General features: G+C 34.4%; 2 protein-coding genes across 10 annotated transcripts in view; one reads left to right on the top strand and one right to left on the bottom strand.

Moving 5' to 3' along the window:
- The window catches only part of LOC127862399 (replication termination factor 2-like), a 45910-nt gene extending 33467 nt beyond the window's left edge, over window positions 1–12443 (top strand). Inside the window, exons 3-7 of the mRNA XM_052401491.1 lie at window positions 8636–8726; window positions 9093–9229; window positions 9864–9942; window positions 10721–10834; window positions 11734–12443. Coding sequence (XP_052257451.1) covers window positions 8636–8726; window positions 9093–9229; window positions 9864–9942; window positions 10721–10834; window positions 11734–12093 — 781 coding nt within the window. The 3' untranslated portion in view covers window positions 12094–12443. The remainder of the gene's footprint in view (window positions 1–8635; window positions 8727–9092; window positions 9230–9863; window positions 9943–10720; window positions 10835–11733) is intronic.
- The window catches only part of LOC127862393 (NIPA-like protein 2), a 372103-nt gene that overhangs the window by 323501 nt on the left and 24415 nt on the right, over window positions 1–24187 (bottom strand). For 2 of the 9 annotated variants that reach the window (XM_052401481.1, XM_052401483.1), the window contains exon 11: window positions 13909–19964. In XM_052401481.1, the coding sequence (XP_052257441.1) occupies window positions 19762–19964 (203 nt within the window). In that variant the 3' untranslated portion in view covers window positions 13909–19761. Of the gene's footprint in view, window positions 1–13908; window positions 19965–24187 lie in introns of those variants that run through there. The other 7 variants (XR_008040597.1, XR_008040596.1, XR_008040594.1 and 4 more) reach the window with 7 other exon arrangements.

The raw sequence follows: 24187 nt of genomic DNA, 5'->3' as shown, positions 1-24187 counted from the left end.
AACGAAGAATAATCTGCTCATCTTTGTTGACAGCAAGGCTTGAGGTTAATGTGCACTGAAGCATGAAAGTGTTGCCGAGAATTGTCGACAAGAGCGAATAAGCGGGGGTCCCCGCTCGCTAATTGCTATCAATGTTGTTTTGACAATATTTGCTAATCTCTTCAATTGAGTAATAAGGTCCCAAAAATACACGTGTGAAAACCGTTAAAATTGTCTCTTTTAACTTTAATTGGCACTAATTGACATATGTGATAAATCTGCAAACTGTTAATTTGACGACGTCACGTAAAAGAGAACAATCGTTGATGTACAGTTTAAATTCCATGCTTTATTTAAAGTAACATTACTGCTCAAAATCAACGAAAATTGCGTACAATTGTTCGTAAAATAAACTTAAACAATTAAAAATCAGTGTTCCTTATGGCAATTGCAAAAATTTCAATGCCAGATGTGGTCTGGTAAAATAGATGTTTGTAGATACAAAATGCTCGTTTTTATTATTGTTTTGCATTATCTATTCATACGACACATGAACACTACCATGGTGTTCGTGTGTCGTATGAAAAGATATATTCGCGGGAATTGATTGTGGCCACAAATAAATAAAAACAAGCATTTTGTATCTACAAAAATCTATGTAATCAATTACCACATCTATTTTTGCTATTGCTACAAGGAACACTGATTGTTAAGGTGTTAACTTTATTTTACGAAATACTTAACTAAATTTTCGTTGATTTTGAGCGTTATAGAGACTTTAAAAAGTATTATTAACCAAACACAACATATTGTATTACCTAGCATATCTCAATCAAATATCTCAGATAACCAAAAACAATAGAGAATGTCGGAAATGACATTCGGAAAGGACCGATTTCGGATTAAAAATGTAAAAATAATTGTTGGTACTAGAATAAATTCCACGAAAATTCGTACCACACGAAATTTTATGGTTTTACAGTACGTATTCTTGAAATTAATCAAAACAGATGTTCTAAAAACATGAAAGTTACAGTTCTGGTACAGTCTTGCACAGTTCTTTAACAGTGTTTAAACACAAGAACTGAGTTTTGCCTAGGAAACTAATCTTGTTATAATGCCTATTTTGTTCTTTATCTGTTATTGAGCATGTTCTAAGAGCGATAAAAGTAGGAATTTGTGAGATTGTTATTGCTTTAAAAAAATAATTTAGATGTGGATATCCCGAAGGTTACATATATGATAGTGTGATTCATCTGTGTTTATGATTTTAGAATGTAACTTGAGCCAGGTACTTGTAGACTATCCCTGTGTTACACAAACATACAAACACAACAAATTTACGCAAATGCATAACATTTACACTAAAACATAACATTTACACAAGCACATAACAATTTCACAAACACAGAACATTTTCACACTCACATAACATTACACAAATGCATAACATTTACACTAAAACATAACATTTACACTAAAACATAACTTTACACTGAAACATAACATTTACACAAACACTAACATTTTATAAATAAACAAGATTGTTTTATAAGTTAAACTTATTTTATATAAACGTGTTCAAATGACAATGTAAATGAAAAATATTTATTTGCATATATGTAGCATGTATGTTAGCAGTGATGCTTAAATATGACATTTTTACACAAAAATAAACAAATTATATATTCAACAACATAATCATTGATAATATGATATACATATTAGATTCAAAATTCTGAAAATATTTGTAAATATGTTGAGAAAATCTCATTTTTAACAATACATTGGTTTTACATATTGCAATATTTTGAATAATAGTGTTTGTTGATCAAAATCTGAGATGCTATGTAATGATGTATTGCAAACAAATTCATAAAATTGTTTCCTACAGAAAAACCTTTTTCAATTGCCTAAATAGGGGTTATATTGCCACACTTTAATATATACACAGTCAATAATTTTAAATGCAATCTTAAACTTTGTTGGCATACTTTTTTGTCAGCATTTTATTATTTATATTTATATGGTGTGTTAAATTTCTTTATTATAATGTAACAAATCATGAATATAGCATGATACTATAATTAATTATTGTAAACAGGAAATACTGACTGTCAAACATTCCTGCATTCAGCTGCATTTTCTCAGAGCTAATTTCATGCCACCAACGGGTCTACAGAACACGTGCTTTTCAAGTTTGGGTGGTATCTGAAGACCCGGAGACGGCCCAATGGTAAACCTCTGCAGTATCTTCACAAGGGTCATCTTTAACTCCATTTGTGCGAACCTCATTCCGAGGCACGTCTTTGGTCCAACCCCAAAGGGAAGGTATGTGTTGGGCTGAATATCTGCCTTTCTTTGTGCAGAGAATCGCTCGGGGTCAAATTTTTCTGGGTCCGGCCAGAATTCGGGCAGCCTATGTAAAGTAAAGATGGGGACGTTGATGGAGATGTTTGCAGGGAACGTGTACTTGCCTATTGTTGTTGTCTTGGTGTTTTGGCGGTTGATTCTGGTCACTGGAGGATATAAACGAATTGATTCTGATACAAACATGTCCAAAGAAGTGAGCAATTGAATATTGTCATAGGTAGGATTGGCTGCCCCAATTTTGTCTTTTATCTCTTTACGGATCTTCTCTTGGTGGTTTTGATTTGTGGCTAGGAAGTAACTTGTAAAGATTAGCGCTGTGGATGTTGTGTCGTTACCTGCAAACAAGAACATCATTGCATTTGCAATTATTTCTTCGTCAGTCATTCCTCTACTTGGTTTTAGTTCCTGATTGCCATCTTCATGGTGTGTTACCTCTAAGCCTTCTTTGGTTGTGTTGATCATGAGTTGCAACAAATCTTGTTTCGTGCTTCCGATGTCTTCTTTTCTCTCCTGTATCACCTTACGTAGACATTTGTCAATGTAGCTGATGGCATTTGTGTCATTGTAGTCAAAATCAAAGAAGTTGTAAACTTTTTTCAAGTCGGGTATCAAAAACACTAGTATGAGCATAGGGTTTTTCTCCAAGCTGAAGTTCAAAAGTTTGGACACTTGCGTTTTTAATTCCATTGTTGCGGCATCTGCTGAGTCTATTTCAACACCAAGTGCAGTCTGACAGATGACTTCCAAGGTTAGATTCCTAAAAACTGGAACCATGTCAAGTACACAATCATCCTGATCATTTACCTGGCCAGAAATTTGTTCAATAGCTCTGTCAACTGCTCCAGTTATGATGTCCTCCATTTTTCTGAGTTTTCCAGAAGTGAATGAAGGAGACATTGTCGTCCTTAGAAACTTCCAATACTCCAGATTTGTAGATAGCAGTATTGTCCGTTCCCAGAATTTTGATATTCCAGCGCCTTGACTTCTAGAGGGGAACTCTGGGTAGCGTTTGACGAAGATTTCACGAATCAAGTCTGGATCCGTTAGGAAGACTGTTGGAAGATTTCCAAGAAAAAAGCCAACCACTTTTCCATACTGCAATGTTACATCATACTCACTTTGCATTACACCATTTTTCGTCATGTATTTGAAACCACCTATGAATGCTGCCGGCTTAATTGCTGGTATTCCACTTCTGTCAAAAACTCTATGTTTTTTGGAGGTATACAAATAAAACAAAACCACCAGCACTATTAACAAAATGAGCCACATTGGCATTTCCAGTAATCCCAGCAGAAGCATTTTGTATGATAGCAGTTTCTATTCAATAAGAGTATCACCTTTTAATTCACATTTCACATATGTTCTTCACTTAAAAAAGATAAAACTACTTTAACTATTAATCAAAATGTTTGATTCACACAAGCTGTCATACAGTCAGTTACATTTATTGATAAATCTGAGATCTACAGTTCACTTCACATAGATGTGGCTTTGTATTTCAGCCCACAGCCTGAATAGGTTTTCTATCTCTGTTTTGCACACTCCATCATGAACAATGTTCTGCTTCAAGAAGTTTTCAAAGTTTACATAAATGGGTTAATCCTGTTGTACAAATGGAAAAATGATTTTTGAATAATACAACATGCTTACTTTTATTGTCGTATTTTTTATTGTCGTAATAAGAAGTTTGAGTTTTTCCAATATTATATTGCGTTTTTCGGTAAAAAGCTTTACACTAGATTAGTTACATCATTTGGATATTGAAGGCTGTTTTATCTTTATATTTATAATTTTGAATTGCAAATGCATAATTTTGTTTATTTGTATACAATGTATTCATGTCGTCATATCATGGTATATCTCACTCGGTCTGTGCAAGCTTGGTCAATTAAAGCTAGGAAATGAGCTGTATTATAATTGAGAAATTAATGTTTACTTTATCATTGTTTATCATCTTATCAATAGTAATTTGCAGTCCTGATCTGTGGGAATCAAACATTGAGGGCATTTAATAGAAAGAAAGCCTAATGCATCGGATTGACAAAGAGTTGTTGATCGTCTGTTTAACCATTATAATGTGAATATTATTATGATTTTAACACAAATATTTGTGCAATGCAATAGCAAAATAAATTTTGCTTTGTTGTTCTCCGGATTGGAACTATTTTCAACATTAAGCTCACAAGAACAACAATGCTTATTTTGTTGTTTGTCTTTGTGAAGATCAACAAGTTAGAATATTTGGGATACTCACTCAAACAAACTTTTGCTGTTTATTTTCTTTCAGGGAATAATGGATATATGTAATAAAGTATTTTGAAGTTTCTAAATTTAAGTGTGAAGAGAATCTTTAATTAAATCAACACACTATTTTACATAAATTTGTATTTGAAGCTATCCATAAATCATAAAATGAATAAAGCAACACACAAACAAAGCATTATAAGTGTGTATGTTTCTAAAATATTTGGAATTCTCAGCCATTAATAGGAATAGATAATCATATATCGTCAAATTATGAACTTGCTTCTGTCCGCCTCAGATTAATGATGTACATGTGTACCTTTAAAAAAGGTGCTTGTTCTAGCAAAAATCTGTAACTTGCCTTTAATTACTACGACCATAACAAAGTGTATACTTGATAAAACATTAATGTCTTTCCATCTCCGTATTCTTACATTGAAAGCATGATGGTAATGATTTTGAAAGCAGAAAAAAATCTTTCCAGACATATTAAGTTAAGTATTAAATTAGAAACGTGTTAAAATCCTTTTTAATGCATGTTGTTGTCACTTCAATTTAAAAACAAACTAATGTTTACTTGAGTATTGTTTATAAGTAGACAACACTAGTTCATGCCATTAATATGGGTTAAATTCCTTATTCAGAGCTGAAAATTGTAATTTATTTATAGAAAAAACAACAATATATCGAAAATCATTTTATAAACAACATGTGAAAAAGCATACTGCAAAATGTGAAATGTAGAATGTTTGAGTGGACATGTGTATGAAACTTGATATTCCTTACTTATAATTAGGTATCAAAGCAAACGTGTCTGATTGAAAAATTCAATTCAATTTAGATGAAGTTTAAAATGAAATGCATAAGGCTTTGCTATTACTTCAGATTTGCCCTTAAAAATATGTTATGATACAAGATTTATTCAAGTGGAAAATGGATATGTTTAGCCGTTTTGGTGAACTATGACTGATTGTATATAGCAAGTCATAAATCTATCTTCTCATATCTGGGAGGGGGGGGGGGTAAAATTTGACAACTGAATTGGAAAATTTGTTTATGATCATTCCAGAATTCGCGAAAAATGTGTAGGAAAAACAAATGTATACATTACCAACTTTTTTTGTAAGACTTTGACTAAGTATATACTTCATTTTAAATCCCGTATAGAAATTCTATCTATTGAGTCTTTGTTTTATAAATGATAACACCTAATATTCCTATTGAAAATGTTGGGCAAAAAAGAAATTAGGCATCAAAGTTAACAGAGTAAAGTATAAATACAAACATTTTTCTTAATAGGTTAGATTAACCATGTAACCTGATACACTGTTACAGAAAAAGTACTCTGCCTTATAGTTATGTTTCAGTGAATAGCTTTCTTTTCATTATGAGCAATGTAATGGTGTTGGTTTGCCCATATTATATGGCCTGTAGTTTTGGAGGGTATTGTGTAAAATTGTGAGTTCATTTTACAATATTCAGCATCATGTTACATGAACATAGTCATTAGGTGCTCTTCTGAGAGCTGCATTTGTAGCTCACCTGAGTATGGTGAGCTTTTGTGATCGCCTTGTGTCCTAAATGCGTCGTCCGTGGTCCATTGTGTTTGGTCAGAAGATTTGTCCCAATGATATCTTGGATGAGTTCAAAAATGGTAACCTTTGCTTGAAAAACATGGTTGCCAAGGGGCGGGGCATTTTTCCTTGTTTGGCTATAGTAAAATCTTGTTGACACTCTAGAGGCCACATTTTTTTTCCGATCTTCATGAAACTTGGTCAGAAGATTCATCCCAATAATATCTTGGACGAGTTCGAAAATATTTGATGCCGGTTGGTTGAAAAACATGGCCGCCAGGGGACGGGGCATTTTTCCTTTTATGGCTAAAGTAAAACCTTGTTAACACTCTAGAGGCCACATTTATTTTCCGATCTTCATAAAACTTGCTCAGAAGATTTGTCCCAATGATAGCTTGGATGAGTTAAAAAATGGTAACCTTTGCTTGAAAAACATGGCTGCCAAGGGACGGGGCATTTTTCCTTATACGGCTTTATATGGCTATAGTAAAATCTTGTTAACACTCTAGTGGCCACATTTATTGTCCAATCTTCATGAAACTTGGTCAGAAGATTTGTCCCAATAATATCTTGTTATCTCAGGTGAGTGACTTTGGGCCTTTCAGGCCCTCTTGTTATTTATTGTTACCACAATGTATAAAGTATCATAAGTAATACTTAAAATACCAATTATTAATTGGTGTATTTAAATTTTGCTTCTCCATTTTGAACATTTTTAGAACAGGAAATATGTACCAGATGTGTTTTTTTTCCTTCAAATTTTGCTTTTAAAACTTGTTCAGTGTATTTATATGTATACATATTGCTTATTTGGTGGTACGAATTTTCGAGGATTTAGTTGGTCCGCTGAATCACGAATTCAAGTACCAACGATTATTTATATATTTTTAATCCGAAATCGGACATTTCGCAATGTCATGTCAGGCAATCGTGCTATAGTAGGAGTACGTGTTTGAACTGTTCCCGTTTTTTACCATTTTGAAAGAGACATTGTTTGATTGAGCTATGCTAGTTAATACCATATGTTGTTTTCTTGTGTTTGGGTAATAATACTTTTTAAATCAAGCACGGTATTTAAACTGTACATCAACGATTGAACTCTTTTATGTGACGTTGTCAAATTAACAGTTTGCAGATTTATCACATATGTCAATTAGTGCCAATTAAAGTTAAATGAGACAACGGTTTTCACACGTTATTTTGGGGACCTTATTACTCAATTGTTACTAATAGGTGATGGATTGCCCTGAGAATTGCAAATATTGTCAAAACAACATTGATGGCAATTAGCGAGCAGGGACAAACAAGTGCGCCGCTTTATCGCTCTTATTGACAATTATCGGCAACACTTTCATGCTTCAGTGCACATTAACTCAAGTCTTGCTGTCAACACAGATTAGCAGATTATGCTTCGTTATTACTCTTTTTGTTTTAATAAAAGTTAAATTATTATGACGGTCAGTCTTCCCAAAAAATTTGAAATCCACGAAATTACGTGTCAACGATTTTGGTTGTTTTTTATTAAACCACGAAATTTCATACTGACGAATTTCTATACGTTTACAGTATCTTAGTTTGTGACTGTACTGATATAGCTATCTTAGTTTGTGACTGTACTGATATGTCTATCTTAGTTTGGTACTGTACTGATATGGCTATCTTAGTTTGTGACTGTACTGATATGGTCATCTTAGTTTGTGACTGTACTGATAAAGCTATCTTAGTTTGTGACTGTACTGATATGGCTATCTTAGTTTGTGACTGTACTGATATGCCTATTTGACTGTACTGATATGGCTATCATAGTTTGTGACTGTACTGATATGCCTATTTGACTGTTTGACTGTACTGATATGGCTATCTTAGTTTGTGACTGTACTGATATGCCTATTTGACTGTTTGACTGTACTGATATGGCTATCTTAGTTTGTGACTGTACTGATATGCCTATTTGACTGTTTGACTGTACTGATATGCCTATTTGACTGTTTGACTGTACTGATATGGCTATCTTAGTTTGTGACTGTACTGATATGCCTATTTGACTGTTTGACTGTACTGATATGGCTATCTTAGTTTGTGACTGTACTGATATGCCTATTTGACTGTTTGACTGTACTGATATGCCTATTTGACTGTTTGACTGTACTGATATGGCTATCTTAGTTTGTGACTGTACTGATATGCCTATTTGACTGTTTGACTGTACTGATATGCCTAATTGACTGTTTGACTGTACTGATATGCCTATTTGACTGTTTGAATGTACTGATATGCCTATTTGACTGTACTGATATGCCTATTTGACTGTTTGACTGTACTGATATGCCTATTTGACTGTACTGATATGCCTATTTGACTGTTTGAATGTACTGATATGCCTGTTTGACTGTACTGATATGCCTATTTGACTGTACTGATATGCCTATTTGACTGTACTGATATGCCCAGCTGTCTTACAGATTGTACAACAAGGAGTCGGCCCTTGAGTTCCTGATTGACAGAACCAAGTTTGAGTGTGCCTCCAGCTTTGAACATCTCCGTGGTCTCAAGGTAACACATGGTGATGGTATGAAATCAATGTCCACCCTAAATCACTGGTTATAGTGTTCTAGTGTGTGACCTTGAAATTATCATTGAGGCATCAATTATTATATTTGAATTTTAGAATTCTCCAAATAACTTATCTTATATTGAAAATCATTTCAGAAAGCATTCTTTTTTCCAATAAACATCAAATTTGTAACATAACAATTATTTTGTTTATAATTAATAGCATACTCAAATTAAATGCTGCTTTTCTAAGAAAAAAACACACTATGGACAGTACGTGATTAGCGCAGTTAAGTTACATGTATGTAAGCATTTTTGTCACTTAATTTCACATTTTCTACAGAAGCAAATTTGTCAATGTTGCAGGACTTGAAGGAACTGAATTTGACAGAGAATCCAAGTTACTCTCGCCCCCAGTCCATGAAAGGTGACGGCTATGTGGACATACAGGACACCAAGTACATCTGCCCCGTGGTTGGCATTGAGATGAACGGCAAACACAAGTATGTCACATATATATGATTGGTACATATGACCTCTATTGCATGCACCAAGTTGGAAAACTGAGCTAAAGTGAGTGCTTTAATCTGGGATAACCCTTTTACCAACAATGCATCTTACTATTAACAAAAATCACATTAAAGAAATATGGATTGTCCTTATTCATTTTATTCAGTCTGCACATGAAAACCATTGATTACACTTGACACAGATTGTTGTAACCTATAATGAGCTGCTTATTCTTTCTCCAGCAAAGATAACAGTTGGGTGTGTTGGGTCAAGAGTTGTGCTGTACTTGCGTTGTCTGCTCTTTGATAGAGAATTACTGGGTTTGATTCTCTCCAAGGCAGCATTTTTCAGGTCTTTTGACAGACACCAAGTACTGTTCTTCCGAATGCACAGTTGAACGCATTCAAGATCACATAACATGTTAAAAGTGAACCAATTATTGTGTATGAACTAAGCAATTGCTGTATCTAATACCCTTTATGTTTCTCTAGAACTGTTTCAGGAATTCCAAATCTGTAGGTCAACTCTTTAAACAATCAAGGCATAACTACCTGTACTAGTATATAGTATATTTACTTATATATAACAGAATAGCAAATAAGTAACAATTACTGTTGTATTTGTCAGGTTTGCCTGTCTGTGGAGCTGTGGATGTGTGCTGTCAGACAGAGCAATGAAAGAGGTCAAGGGAGACAAATGTCACAAGGTAAATAGTTGTAGTAAGAATGCTCTCCAATGATAGGCAAAATAATATTAGGTAAAAAAAAAAAATTCATCCAACCGTTAATGGCTGTTAGACATTGAAGTTTCCAGAAACACGTCTGGAGTATTTCAGACATTTCACCTTTATGTTTTTGTTCATGCAAGTAACAGACAAGTGCTCTTTTTAAATCAGAGGTAGAGACAACCTAGCAATCTAACAACTGAGTCGCATTCTGAGAAAACTGGGCATAACGCATGTGCGTTAAGTGTCATGCCAGATTAGCCTGTGCAGACTGCACAGGCTAATCAGGGACAACACTTTCCACCTAAATTGGATTTTTGCTATAAGGAGACTTCATTTAAACGAAAAGTGTTATAAAAGCGAAAGAGGTTGTCCCTGATTAGCCTGTGCAATCCACACAGGCTAATCTGAGACGACACTTTACGCACATGCATTATGCCCAGTTTTCTCAGAACAAGACTCAACTGATCATCTAGCATCCATCCTGCCGGGCTCCTCGGTATGAGATGAGCCTCTTACTGGAAAAACTGGACTTGATGCATGCTGTTTAAGTGTCATCCCAGATTAGCCTGCTGTGTAGTCCGCTTAGGCTAATCAGGCACGACTCTTTCTGCCTAGACAGGAATTTTGTTTTAAATATACTTCATATAAACAAAAAAATCATTAAAAGCGGAAAGTGTCATCCCTGTTAAGCCTGTTTGGACTGCACAGGCTTTTCTGGGACCACACTTTACATGTATGCATTTGTACTTGTTTGCAGTGTGGAAAGCCTTACCAGCCTGAGGATGTGATCACACTAAACTGTGCCAATGAGGAGGTGGAGGAGCTGCAGAGCCACATGACACAGAGGCGCCTACAGCAGAAACTGGACAAGGTCACCTGTTACATGAGCAGCAGCATGCGAAAATGGGTCTTCTGCCATATGTGGCCAGCATAGCTATGGTGCAGTCTAGTCACGAGCTATCCTGTCCGCTATTAAGTCAAACAAGGGTTGTGGTCTCATTAGAGGTCAAGGTAGCACCTGACTAGACTGCAAAAATGTGCTTGCTGGTCTTGAGCTACATTGGCTGCATGTGGCATAAGAACCATTTTCTCATGATTTTGGCTCCTTTTCTGTTCAGTGTGTATATACTACTGATATCAGGATTCAGGATTGTTAATTAATAAGTCTAAAAAAAAACAAGTGGCCCAAATTTTGTGGGCTTATTTATATCCCACAATTATTGATTGTTGTAAATAATCTCTTTTCTCAAAAATAGTTACCATTTGTAAATGTAAGTGACAGTGATGGAGTATCCTTCAGTGAATTAATATATGAACTTCATTTTTTTGCAGTTTCTTTAGGGAAGTGTTAGCTGGCTTAAAAGTCAGGTTAAGTTTTGTTTTCTTTGTAATTTCTAATACATATATCGTGCCAAATCATGCCACTTAAGCTATTTTTAGTTACAGTAAAAATGTACTTGTTACTTTAATAGCAATAAGGGCTTTTTAAAGTCATGCGGGGCCTCCTCAACTGACAAAAAAACTTAAATAAATTGGCATTTGTCTGTAATAAAGTAGAAATTTATTATATATTAGTATTTTTGAAAGAATGCATTATTAGGAACATTGGATACTGTATAACTGACCAGTGTACAATGTGTTTGTATTTAGAAGAATAATGCATTAAACTATGCTCAACTAGTCATATGTAGCTTATATAGGTATGAAAACAGTTCTGATATAGGAATGCAGGTGTTGGGAAATCAAAAACATTTAATGTATGTTTTACAGAAATCAAAGAAGGCCAAGAAACAAAAACTTGAGACTGTGCCCTCTGAATCCTCCTTAGAGAGTGGTCCCAGCACCAGCAAGCAGCCAAAAATGGAGAAACCAGTCACAAAAGATTCAAAATTGACCAATGGGAACAAGGTTTCCAAGGTGGTTGCTAATGGCAGTCAGAAGCCATCCAATGGGATCATAGGTGCCACAGTGAGAAACCCACTGGGTACCAGCCTAGATTTGCCCACGTCTGGTAGTGTTCAGAAGGACCCCAAGACCAGTGCAACCTACAAATCCTTGTTCACATCCAGTGACAAGGCCAAGAACCAGATGAAGGGACATTGGGTTACGTGTAATCCTTACTGGAACTGAACTGTCCTTTGTATATGTAAATATGGTGTGACATTATGCATTGAGTAATACCTGACATAAATGAGCAAAAGAGATAAAAAGAACATCATTAAAGACGATGCTGACTAAACGTTGAAATTCATGTATTTACTTTCTGAGCTGTCCTGATACAACTTGTATTGCTCTGATACATGTTGAGTTTTTATCCACCAAAAAAGACATGCTAATTTTTGTGCTTTGTGTTATTAATATAAATTTGTTGAATATCTTGTAAATGTCGAGTACAGCAGATGTCACTTTTTAATCATTTTTAATTTGTTAACATGTATAATGAATGTAAATTGCAAAATAAACATTTCTTTGGAAATTTACATCTTTTATGCATTTACTAGTCTTGCACCAGTTTTAATCGTTTGGGGTTTGTCTTTGAAAAATTGGGCTGAATGCATGTGCATCAAGTGTGGCTCTGGATCAGCCTGCAGGTGTACCAAGTGTGGATCAGCCTGCAGGTGTATCAAGTGTGGATCAGCCTGCAGGTGTACCAAGTGTGGATCAGCCTGCAGGTGCATCAAGTGTGGATCAGCCTGCAGGTGTACAAAGTGTGGATCAGCCTGCATGTGTATCAAGTGTGGATCAGCCTGCAGGTGTACAAAGTGTGGATCAGCCTGCAGGTGTACCAAGTGTGGATCAGCCTGCAGGTGTACCAAGTGTGGATCAGCCTGCAGGTGTACCAAGTGTGGATCAGCCTGCAGGTGTATCAAGTGTGGATCAGCCTGCAGGTGTATCAAGTGTGGATCAGCCTGCAGGTGTATCAAGTGTGGCTCTGGATCGGCCTGGGCAGTCTGCACAAGTTAACCCTTTGCATGCTGGGAAATTTGTTGTCTGCTGAATTTCTAAAATAAGCATTTTCTTCGATTTTTTTTTTCAAAGCATACTATCACAATAGCAAACAGTTTGGATCCTGAAGAGACGCCATGTTCTGTGGCGTCTCATCTGGATCCAAACTGTTTGCAAAGGCCTTTAAAATTCAGTTCCAGGGCTAAAAGGGTTAATCCAGGATGAAACAAGTGAATTTATGTTTAGAAGATATCCACTGAAACCTATAACACCACACAGAATAAGGTGTACTGGATAAGTCTGTGCAGTATACACATTTTGCCTTCAGTGGATTTATCTTTTATGTTTAGAAGAGATTTTCTTGTGATAGAAAATTCTATGAAGAATACTGTAAATGTATGAAGTCCTTATGAGGCCCATCTCTTTTGTTTCTGCTATTAGAACCTGCAGGTTGGCATAAATTATTAAAATTAAAAGTGAAATAAAAGTTTTTGACAGCTTATTTATTATGATAATAAATAAGATGTCAAAAACATAAATTTCACTTTTGATATTTAAAATAGAATTGTTTCCCATTTAAGTTACAACATATGTTTAAAGTTTTATTTCACAAGACTATTGCCAAGCAATATATGTCCCCTACCAGCTCCACCACTGTCAGAAATTCCACCATTGTCAGAATTTTATTATTATATTTGTTGCCATAGCAATCAGAATTTTTGACATAGGAACAAAATGAAATGACGTGCATAATGTCTATATTGCCATCTATCCATGTTTCAAGTTTCATGAAAAAATATTTAGAACTTTTAAAGTTATCGCAGGATCCAGAAAAGTGCGACTGACTGACAGACTCACAGAGTGCAAACCAAAAGTCCCCAGTTGTGCAAACCAGAAGACCACAGTTTCGGTCTGTGAAACCGGTAGGGGACAATAAGTTAACAAACTTGTGAAGAAAGAGGTCATTTGAAGAAGTGAAAACTTTCCTCTTGAGTCAAAAAAGGCAAAATAAATCTTTATTTTCTAAACAATCAACATTAATTTAAAAAAAATCAAATATGTAGTATATAATCATTTGAAACAAACACAATCATTATGATATCTTACGATTATGTAACAATACATACCGTTACATAAATTACTTATATGCAAAATCATAGCAGATACATGTAATTACCCATTTCCTATTAACATTCCGATCTATAACATATCACAATTATACATCAGTTTTATGTACGATACACAAAATTTCTACAACTGGTCCCAAACAATACATTAAATAATATGTAATTTTCTAAAAACTTAATAAATAAATTAAATAATTGTTAAAGCCGTTATCAACTTGTCTCATAAAAAACCCTCAAAGACACTTGATATACCGCTTTCCATTAGAATAAAAATACAAATCATACTTAATGGTCATTATTGAGTTTAAGTATTTGATGTTAGCACAAACAAATATCTCCAGACCTAAGAAAAAAATAGATTTGAAGCTATCAACTAACAGAAGTATTGAAGCTTATGCTAAGGAGCTATGAGAATATTTAACCATAAATGAGAACAGTAAGCACAGATGAGCAGCAACATGGGAAAACCGGGCTTAATGCTTGAGCCCAAAGTATCACCCCAGATGACACTTTCCCATTTCATAGATTTGTTCATTTAGAGGAAGTCTCTTCTGAACTAAAATCCAGTCTAGGAGCAAAGTTCCATCCCTGTTTAGTTAGTGCAGATTTCCTTACTAAAATCCAGTCTAGGAGCAAAGTTCCATCCCTGTTTAGTTAGTGCAGATTTCCTTACTAAAATCCAGTCTAGGAGCAAAGTTCCATCCCTGTTTAGTTAGTGCAGATTTCCTTACTAAAATCCAGTCTAGGAGCAAAGTTCCATCCCTGTTTAGTTAGTGCAGATTTCCTTACTAAAATCCAGTCTAGGAGCAAAGTTCCATCCCTGTTTAGTTAGTGCAGATTTCCTTACTAAAATCCAGTCTAGGAGCAAAGTTCCATCCCTGTTTAGTTAGTGCAGATTTCCTTACTAAAATCCAGTCTAGGAGCAAAGTTCCATCCCTGATTAGTTAGTGCAGATTTCCTTACTAAAATCCAGTCTAGGAGCAAAGTTCCATCCCTGATTAGTTAGTGCAGATTTCCTTACTAAAATCCAGTCTAGAAGCAAAGTTCCATCCCTGTTTAGTTAGTGCAGATTTCCCAGATAATGTCTATCATCTGAAACTGAGATATAACCCTTTCTCTCTCAGACGCCAAGTGTAAATGGCTATGTGCCAACGGCATAAAACCAGAACAACCTGCGAGTAACTCGCAGTCTGTTAAGGTTTTATGGTGTTTGCTGCTCATCAGTATCTAAGGGTTGGAAATGAAGCCTTTAAAACTTGAATCTAGCAAGAAAGGTCTTTAACTTAATTTAATTTTCTGAGGGACTACAAATGCGTAAAAATAACATATCTAAGTGGTAAAAAGATAATCTACAATAACACATGTGGAAGTATCAGAAACAACAGATCTGAATATTGGTATAATAACTGACAACACAAGTATGTCCTTCTGAAGTGATATACTTTCCTTTAAATATTGAGAAGATCCCAAAGTTTCCTTGAAGTACGCCATACCAGTGTTTTTGTGAATGCACATGCGAATTGTCCTTGAAAATGAAACCAGTTTATTTTCAACTTTCACTTGTTTGATTAATAATAGGCATATATCTTTGACCCCCCCACTTCCATTTCACCATCACACTTTGGTTATAAACATATTCTCAGGAGGACTATATATTACAATTTTATTGAAAGTACAAGAGTAAAATAAAATTAGGACTGTAAACTGTTAAAAGCATATGTTATCAAATTATCAAATCATTTAAACAAGAGGGCCATGATGGCCCTGAAAAGCTCACCTGACTAACCAAATACAATCCCAACCCAGATTTCATCAAGATAAACATTCCGACCAAATTTCATAAAGATTAGATGAAAACTGTGACCTCTATTGTCTACACAAGGTTTTTCTATTATTTGACCTAGTGACCTAGTTTTTGACCCCAGATGACCCAAATACAATGCCAACCAAGATTTCATCAAGATAAACATTCTGACCAAATATCATAAAGATTGGATGAAAACTGTGACCTCTATTGCCTATACAAGGTTTTTCTATTACTTGACCTAGTGACCTAGTTTTTGACCCAGTGACCTAGTTTTTTACCTAGTAACCTAGTTTTTGACCCCAGATGACCCAAATACAATCCCAACCCAGATTTCATTAAGATAAACATTCTGACCAAATTTCATTAAGATTGGATGAAAACTGTGACCTCTACTGTCTACGCAAACAAATTGTTGACGGTTTTTATATTATTTGACCTAGTGACCGAGTTTTTTACCTCAGATGACCCAAATACAATCCCAACCTAGATTTCATCAAGATAAACATTGTGACAAAATTTCATTATTATTGGATGAAAACTGTGACCACTACTGTCTACACAAACAAATTGTTGACGGTTTTTATATAATTTGACCTAGTGACCTAGTTTTTTTACCTCAGATGACCCAAATACAATCCCAACCCAGATTTCATCAAGATAAACATTCTGACCAAATTTCATAAAGATTGGATGAAAACTGCGACCTCAACTGTCTACACAAGGTTTTTCTATTATTTGACCTTGTTTTTGACATAGTTTTTGACCCTAGATGACCCAAATACAATCCCAACCCAGATTTCATAAAGATAAACATTCTGACCAAATTTCATTAAGATTTGATGAAAACTGTGACCTCTACTGTCTACACAAGGTTTTTCTATTATTTGACCTAGTTTTTTACCTAGCGACCTAGTTTTTGATCCCAGATGACCCAAATACAATCCCAACCCAGATTTCATCAAGATAAACATTCTGACCAAATTTCATAAAGATTGAATGAAAACTGCAACCTCCATTGTCTACAAAAGGTTTTTCTATTATTTGACCTATTATGTGACCTAGTTTTTGACCTTGTGACCTAGTTTTTGACCCCAGATGACCCAAATACAATCCCAACCCAGATTTCATCAAGATGAACATTCTGACCAAATTTCATAAAGATTGGATGAAAACTGTGACCTCTACTGTCTACACAAACAAATTGTTGACGGACGGATGCACACATACGAACGCCGGACATCACATGGTCACATAAGCTCACCATGTCACTTCGTGACAGGTGAGCTAAAAACAATGAATGTGGCAAAATATCTAAACCTACATGCAATAAAAATAAACATCTCATTTTAAAACTTTTCAAATTTTCATCCCCTACCAACAATAATTAACAGATTAGCAGTGATAAACAATAAATCAAAAACATGAATTTTGATTCAGGAAGTGAGTGGAATGTTACCTCATAATATCAGACAACAGAAGGAACATGGTTTTATATGATATAGAAATGTCATATATTTACAATAGGTTTATGATAACGTTAAACATAAACATTATATTTGTTTTACATTGTACTCTCAAACACTTTCTGAAGTCTAACACTTGTGATAATAAACTGTATGATAATAAACTTTTGTCAGTTAAAAAAATCAAACATTTCTAATAATTCCACTAATAGGCATAAAGAAAACAATACACATGCAGTGAAATTCTCAACCGAGACTTAAACAAATCATATACAGTGCACACGGTGATGCACATTAATGTATAAACAACACATAATATCATTAGTCACCATAACTGGGTAGATTCCATTATTCTATTTCTAAGGCTATCACAGTTTAATTGTGAAACTATTTTATGTGCTTAAAAATTGTTTATCACATACAATGCTTTGACACATATCTGTCTGTATGTACAATTGTTCACAGTATATTGAAAACTTATTTTCAACGTAGAGGTCTCAAGTATTCATCATGCTCATAATCAATACATATTCTTGAAACTTGAAGATTTACAACATATCCTATCTAAAACTAGTATACACTCAAACTCTTTGCATGTTATAATGAACACTTAACATTTTTGTAATTATGCTTATTGTGCAACCATGAACAAAATGAACCCAAAATACCTACAAATCAATCAACACAAGTTAATTAACGCAATTAACAAATCAAGTAAATTCATCTTAATACAAATACAATAATGTCAATATTAACCCATTTATGCCTAGCATCTAGAAAAAAGGTCTTGGCAAACAGCGTAGACCCAGATGAGATGCCACATGATGCAGCGTCTCATCAGGGTCTGCGCTGTTTGCTTAAAGGAATTTCTGTAAGAAATATTCTTAATATAGAAATAAATATACTAGACATCCCTAATTTTGGAAACAAATTGATCCAATTTAGAAGGATGGGAGAGTCCACTAGGCATAGATGGGTTAAGAATTGTAATCATCAAATATTATGGATCACACGAGGATGTATACCGGTACACATAATGAACTCAAATAATACATCAAAATAAAATAATACTTGGCCAAACCCTATTGTTTCTAACAGCATCCCAACAAGGTTGAATTAAGCTACATGTTACTATTGATTACATCACTTCTGAATCTAATCACTCCTTAAGTTTAATATATCAGCAGAAAATGTTATATTTATGTTTAAGTTTATATTAACAATAGGGCAATTATGCTTTGGTGCTCACATGAGTTTAAATTTCACACTTTGACCTAGTGATCTAGTTATTGACCCCACTTTACCTAGATTCAAACATGGGATGGATATTGTCAGTATTAACATTCTGACAACTTTTCCTCAAGATGGAGTAATACATTTGGCTTTAGAGTGGTAACACGACTGATAACATTTGACCCTGTGACCTTATTTTTTGACAAAATTGTCCCAGATTCAAACTTGTCCAAGAACTTGTCAAGATAACTTATCTGCCAAAGTTTCATCAAGACTGAGTCATACATATGGCTTCTAGAGTGAAACAAAGTTTTTCATAAAAATGATCTGTTGACCCAGTTTTTGGATGCATGTGAGTCAGATTCAAACTCAGCCTTGATATTTGAAGATGAACATTGCCAAATTTTCATCAACATTAATTAAAAATTATCATTCTAGATTGGTAACAATGTTTTTCTTAGATTTGTCTGGTGACCTAGTTAATTAACACTTGTAATCCAGGTTAACACATGGTCATGATTTTGTAAAGGTAACACTTTTGAACTTGGCTGAGGTATAATTGGAACAAAGGTTCTCAGCAAATTTCATGACATGGCAAAAAAATTGTGTTTACAAGCCTTTCATTGAAGATGACCTATTGATCTAGTTTGTGACTACATTTTTTTACAACTCGGCATTAATGTTCCAACCAAGTTTCATGAAGATTGGTAAATAAATGTGGCCTGTAGTGTTTACAAGGTAAATATTGATGAAAGATGACAGATGTATAACAACAGGCAAAAGGTGATCACAAAAGCTCACCAAAAGCACGTTATTCTCAAGTAGGTTAATAAAAATAAACTACTTAAGTTTTACCTTCAAATAAATATACACTTAAAGCTCTTTCAGCAACAATATATGATAAAATACCCGCAAATAGCAAATGGAACATTTCAAAAGTAAATAAATATATTAAGCAGGAAGAAATATGCATTCTGATCCTAATAACAAAGTTTTATTTGAAGCACATGTACATGTTGTAATCTTAAGGTGGTCAAATAAGTTCTAAGTACTGTCTGGCCTATTTATACCAGTGAAAACGTCTCAGATAACACTAAATAATTTACACACAAATTTCAAACAAATTAACAAACATAAAATATCACCATCCTATAACCAAAGAATTTTTTTTGGCCACATAATGCTATTTAACCACTGTGTTTTTCAGTTTTGTCTGCCCTATTCAGTTGTCTGCCCCATAATTCCTTGTGTACAACACGCTACCGTTGGTTTCCTTCGTCGTCGTGTACAGCGTCTCCTGTGAAGAGTCTGAGTCTTCGGCATCGGAGCCGACAAACGGGCGCCTCATCTCCTCATCAGTGTTGAGGTGGCTTGTGTAACCTGACGGCTGAACTTTGCCTACATTCACAGTAGCGCAGAGCCACGCTGGAAAATTTAAAAATAGGCTTGGATTGCGATGTAATAAAGCCCCATTCTGGGAAACCTAGTTTACAACAAGAGACTTCCTTTCAACACTTTAAACAAACAAAAAAAACATAAAAGTGGAAAGTGTTGTCCCTGATTAGCCTGTGCAGACTGCACAGGCTAATATGGGACAACTATTTACGCATATGCATAAGCTCCTCGTCTGTCTTGATGCCGATCATGTGACCAGACAGCTGCACCTTGCCTACGTTCACTGTAGCCCAGAGCCACGCTGAAAAATAGCAATAGCTTCTAGCCTTCTATTGCGATGTTATTGTTGATACTTTTGTTGGGGGTTTATGTTGTTTTTTTTTCAGTCGTCCAGGAACAAAAACAGCAAGGGCTTGGAATTTCAAATCAATTGACCAAGTTTATTTTATGACTCGACTATGTTGTTGTTGTTTTAAATTATATTTATTACAACTACTTCAAAATCAACATTATTGTACAAAAGCAATATTGTCATATCCAACAATATTTGGTCTTGATATTTTAGTGCTTTCCAGGGCCCAAACACATAAATTGCATACAAACCTTTAGTATTTTTGTTTATTATAGTTTGTTGGTTTGTAAGACTTAACAAGATCAGATTTTGAAGACAGAATGTAAATGAGAAAGACACTGAATACAATTACTGACTTATTTTTTTTATAGATATCCTAATTGTGGAATCTCAGTAGTTAAGCTTTCTTGATAATTGAAGTGTAATGTTAATAGGCCTCATATAAATATTCAGGTAATGAGACAGGTGCTTGATTAACATACTTACAAAGGTAACCTTTATAATTGAACAATTTGTGATTAAGTGCATATTTTATTTGAAGAATCCACAGAGGTTATGTAAAAAATATTTAAAGGAGCATTTTGTACTTTGCGAAATTCAAATGTAAGCAATTCAAAAATTATAATTTTGCTATGGTGTTTGATGAGCAAATTAATATATAATGTCATCACAATACTGAGCAGGTTGAACAGAAGAGATGAATTGAATGTATCAGGACTTGTTTTCACTGCTTTGATAATGAGTCAAGCTAGTATCCATCAAATCTATACTTTTTGTTATACAGCCTTCCTTTCTGTAATTCAGTATTTCAAGAAAGAACTTTAAAAAGTTAATTTCCGCTCTGTGAAAACCCATATCAATTCAAAAATGGACATGGCCTCCTCCATATTGGCTTTTATCTTCACAGGTAGAACATTTTTATGATTTGGTTTGCATTTACCAGAGCAACGACATTAGCTGGGAGATTGTTGTGCATATTATTGTCACATTGCTTTAAATGTGTACACCAAGTTTCCAGATACAATAATTATTTACCTTTTGACAAATCATTATGTCCTCTATTTTATTAACAATAATCTTTCATTTTAAACCATTTATGCCTAGCGTCTAGAAAAAAGGCCTTGGCAAAAAGCGTAGACCCAGATGAGACGCCGTGTGATGCGGCGTCTCATCAGGGTCTGCGCTGTTTGCTTAAAGGAATTTATGTAAAAAATATTCTAAATATATAAATAAATATACTAGACATCCCTAATTTTGGAAATAAATTGATCCAATTTAGAAGGATGGGAGAATCCACTAGGCATCAATGGGTTAAATGCATAAATGAAGGACATGCATTATCCTCGCAATTTATATACACAAAGTGAAACTTCAGCGCACCGCAGGAGAGAAACTTAAATATAACATGCAGTATTAACCCTTTGCATGCTGGGAAATTTGTAGTCTGCTAAAATGTAGTCTGCTGAATTTCAAAAATTAGCATTTACTTCGGGTTTTTTTTTCAAAGAATACTATCAGAATAGCAAACAGTTTGGATCCTGATGAGATGCCACATTCTGTGGCGTCTCATCTGGATCCAAACTGTTTGCAAAGGCCTTCAAAATTCGGTTCCAGCGCTGAAAGGGTTAACGCAAGAACCAATAGCCAGTGAGACACATAACAAACATACTAGACAAGACACACATGTACACAGTAAACATACACAAAACATTTGACCTAATAGAATCAAAATTTAAATCAAATATCAGCAATAACAGTCAATACATTTTATTTTACCTATAATAACTTTTCAACTACTAAATGGTAAGATTCAAACCAGAGCAACAGAATTGCAACTTTTGAGAGCACAATGAAATTGAAAGAAAACAAGTAACATCTACATTTTGTCTTTGATTAAAAAGCTTTAGAGACATTTCATCATCTAGTTTAATATTCAGGTCATCTTCATGAATTTTCAGGTAAAGCCTCCATAATGTTTGCTAAATAAAGGATCTTGCATGAGTGGTCGTTTTGTATAGAATTTATTAAACAAGTCATCTAAATGAAGATAAAAACAAGGCTTGACCACGAATCCAAGATTCTATTAATAACATGACCAACAAATTTTCTGTTTATTTTATGCTCTTTTCACAGTTTATTCACATTGTAAACGAGTTAAACTGAAGAAATTTGCTGGAATAACGACATCATTTTGTCAAAAAATTACGTCATTTCACAGTTATATAACTAGTGTAATAACACCAGTGTAATAAACAAAATTGAGCATTACGTTATTTCACTACTGGAGCGTAGGTCATGTTATAAAGGTGAAATACTTCATCTTAGTTGTGCCCTTTCAATTTGATGTTATACAATAGCATCATAAATTGTTTTAAAGCTATTACCATCTTCAAGTAAATGACATTCAAGAATAAGAACATTTTAAAATAACAAAAATAATTTCTTGAACAGAATTTCAAAACAGAAATATGCACACTTGATGACTTACATGCATCATCCAGAGTCAAATTAATTTGGTCATGCTTGTTATAAAATCCCATGCTTTTTTGATGCCCAATGACTTGATAATTTTGTATGCAAAGATCTCAAGAGGTACATGTTCACCATCCCAAAATCAATACACAAACATGCCCTAATGACAAATAAAATGTTCAGTTTATAATAAGTAGTCTGTGTTACATACTCACCTCTATGCAAATGCCTTGAAAACACAGCTAAAATTGTGTTTTGGATTTGCCATAACTAAGCAAACATTTAACAACACTTTTTATTTAAAAACTTTCAAAGCAGATCATGGGAGGCCTTGTTTTCCAATTTGTTTAATAACAAAAGGTTCGAGTTATAGATTTATTGGATAAGGGAACACACTATACTATATAAACATTGTATGAACAGATACACACACAAGTAATGAGCATGCTGAGACACTTCTTCACTAAACCAACATTGGTTATGACGTATTCCAGTCCCGGGCTATGAACCTTATGATATTATATTAAAAATAACAACAATTTAAATGTGTGAATACACATTTAAGAATTAAACAAGAGATGTATTTGTCAGAAACACAATGCCCCCTACTGCGCCGCTTTGAAGCCATATAATTGACCTTTGACCTTGAAGGGTAACCTTGACCTTTCACCACTCAAAATGTGCAGCTCCATGAGATACACATGCATGCCAAATATCAAGTTGCTATCTTCAATATTGCAAAAGTTATGGGCAATGTTAAAGTTTTCGGAAGTACGGACGGACACTTCAACTGCTATATGCCATCCTACTGAGGGCATAAAAATGTCAACAAAATTTGAAAGGATGAAATAAATTTGCTATTTAAATCCAATAAACATTCAATTTTATGAGAGAAACTGTCCCAGAACATTATTGTAAGTGTCGGTGGGATACACAAAAAACTGCCTGTGCGTTATACATGGGGGCGCGCTATACATGGGACAATATGGTATTTCAGTCATTAATAACCATTTTAAGGCACAATGTTGCTTAGAGAATTTCTTAAAAATAGTATGAATGAAACATAATTGTCATACTATAATCATGTTATTTGCTGCTTTATCTGCAGGAATTTCTTTAAAATTTAGATTTATTTGGCAAAGCAATGGGATTATCATTATAAAAGTAAACTGTGTTAATTGAACAGCGTCAAAGCATCCGTATCCTCTTTTGTGCTTCGATAACATTCAGTGGTCAAAAGTGAGAGGTATAAATACCAACGTTGATGATAATATCTTCAGTAGTTGTTGAGTAATTGCAATATTAAGTTTTGTTCTAGTTTTAGGAACAGTCATCTGACATCTGTTATCTAACAGTTTAATGTAACTCCGTATTGGCCCTATCTAAGTTTAACCAAGTTTAGTGAAAAGAAGTCATAAGGTTATGAATA

The sequence above is a fragment of the Dreissena polymorpha genome, chromosome 16, assembly GCF_020536995.1.
Source record: "Dreissena polymorpha isolate Duluth1 chromosome 16, UMN_Dpol_1.0, whole genome shotgun sequence".
NCBI lineage: Eukaryota > Metazoa > Mollusca > Bivalvia > Myida > Dreissenidae > Dreissena > Dreissena polymorpha.
Note: the sequence above shows the minus strand (reverse complement) of the source record. Positions and strands in the feature narration are given on the sequence as shown.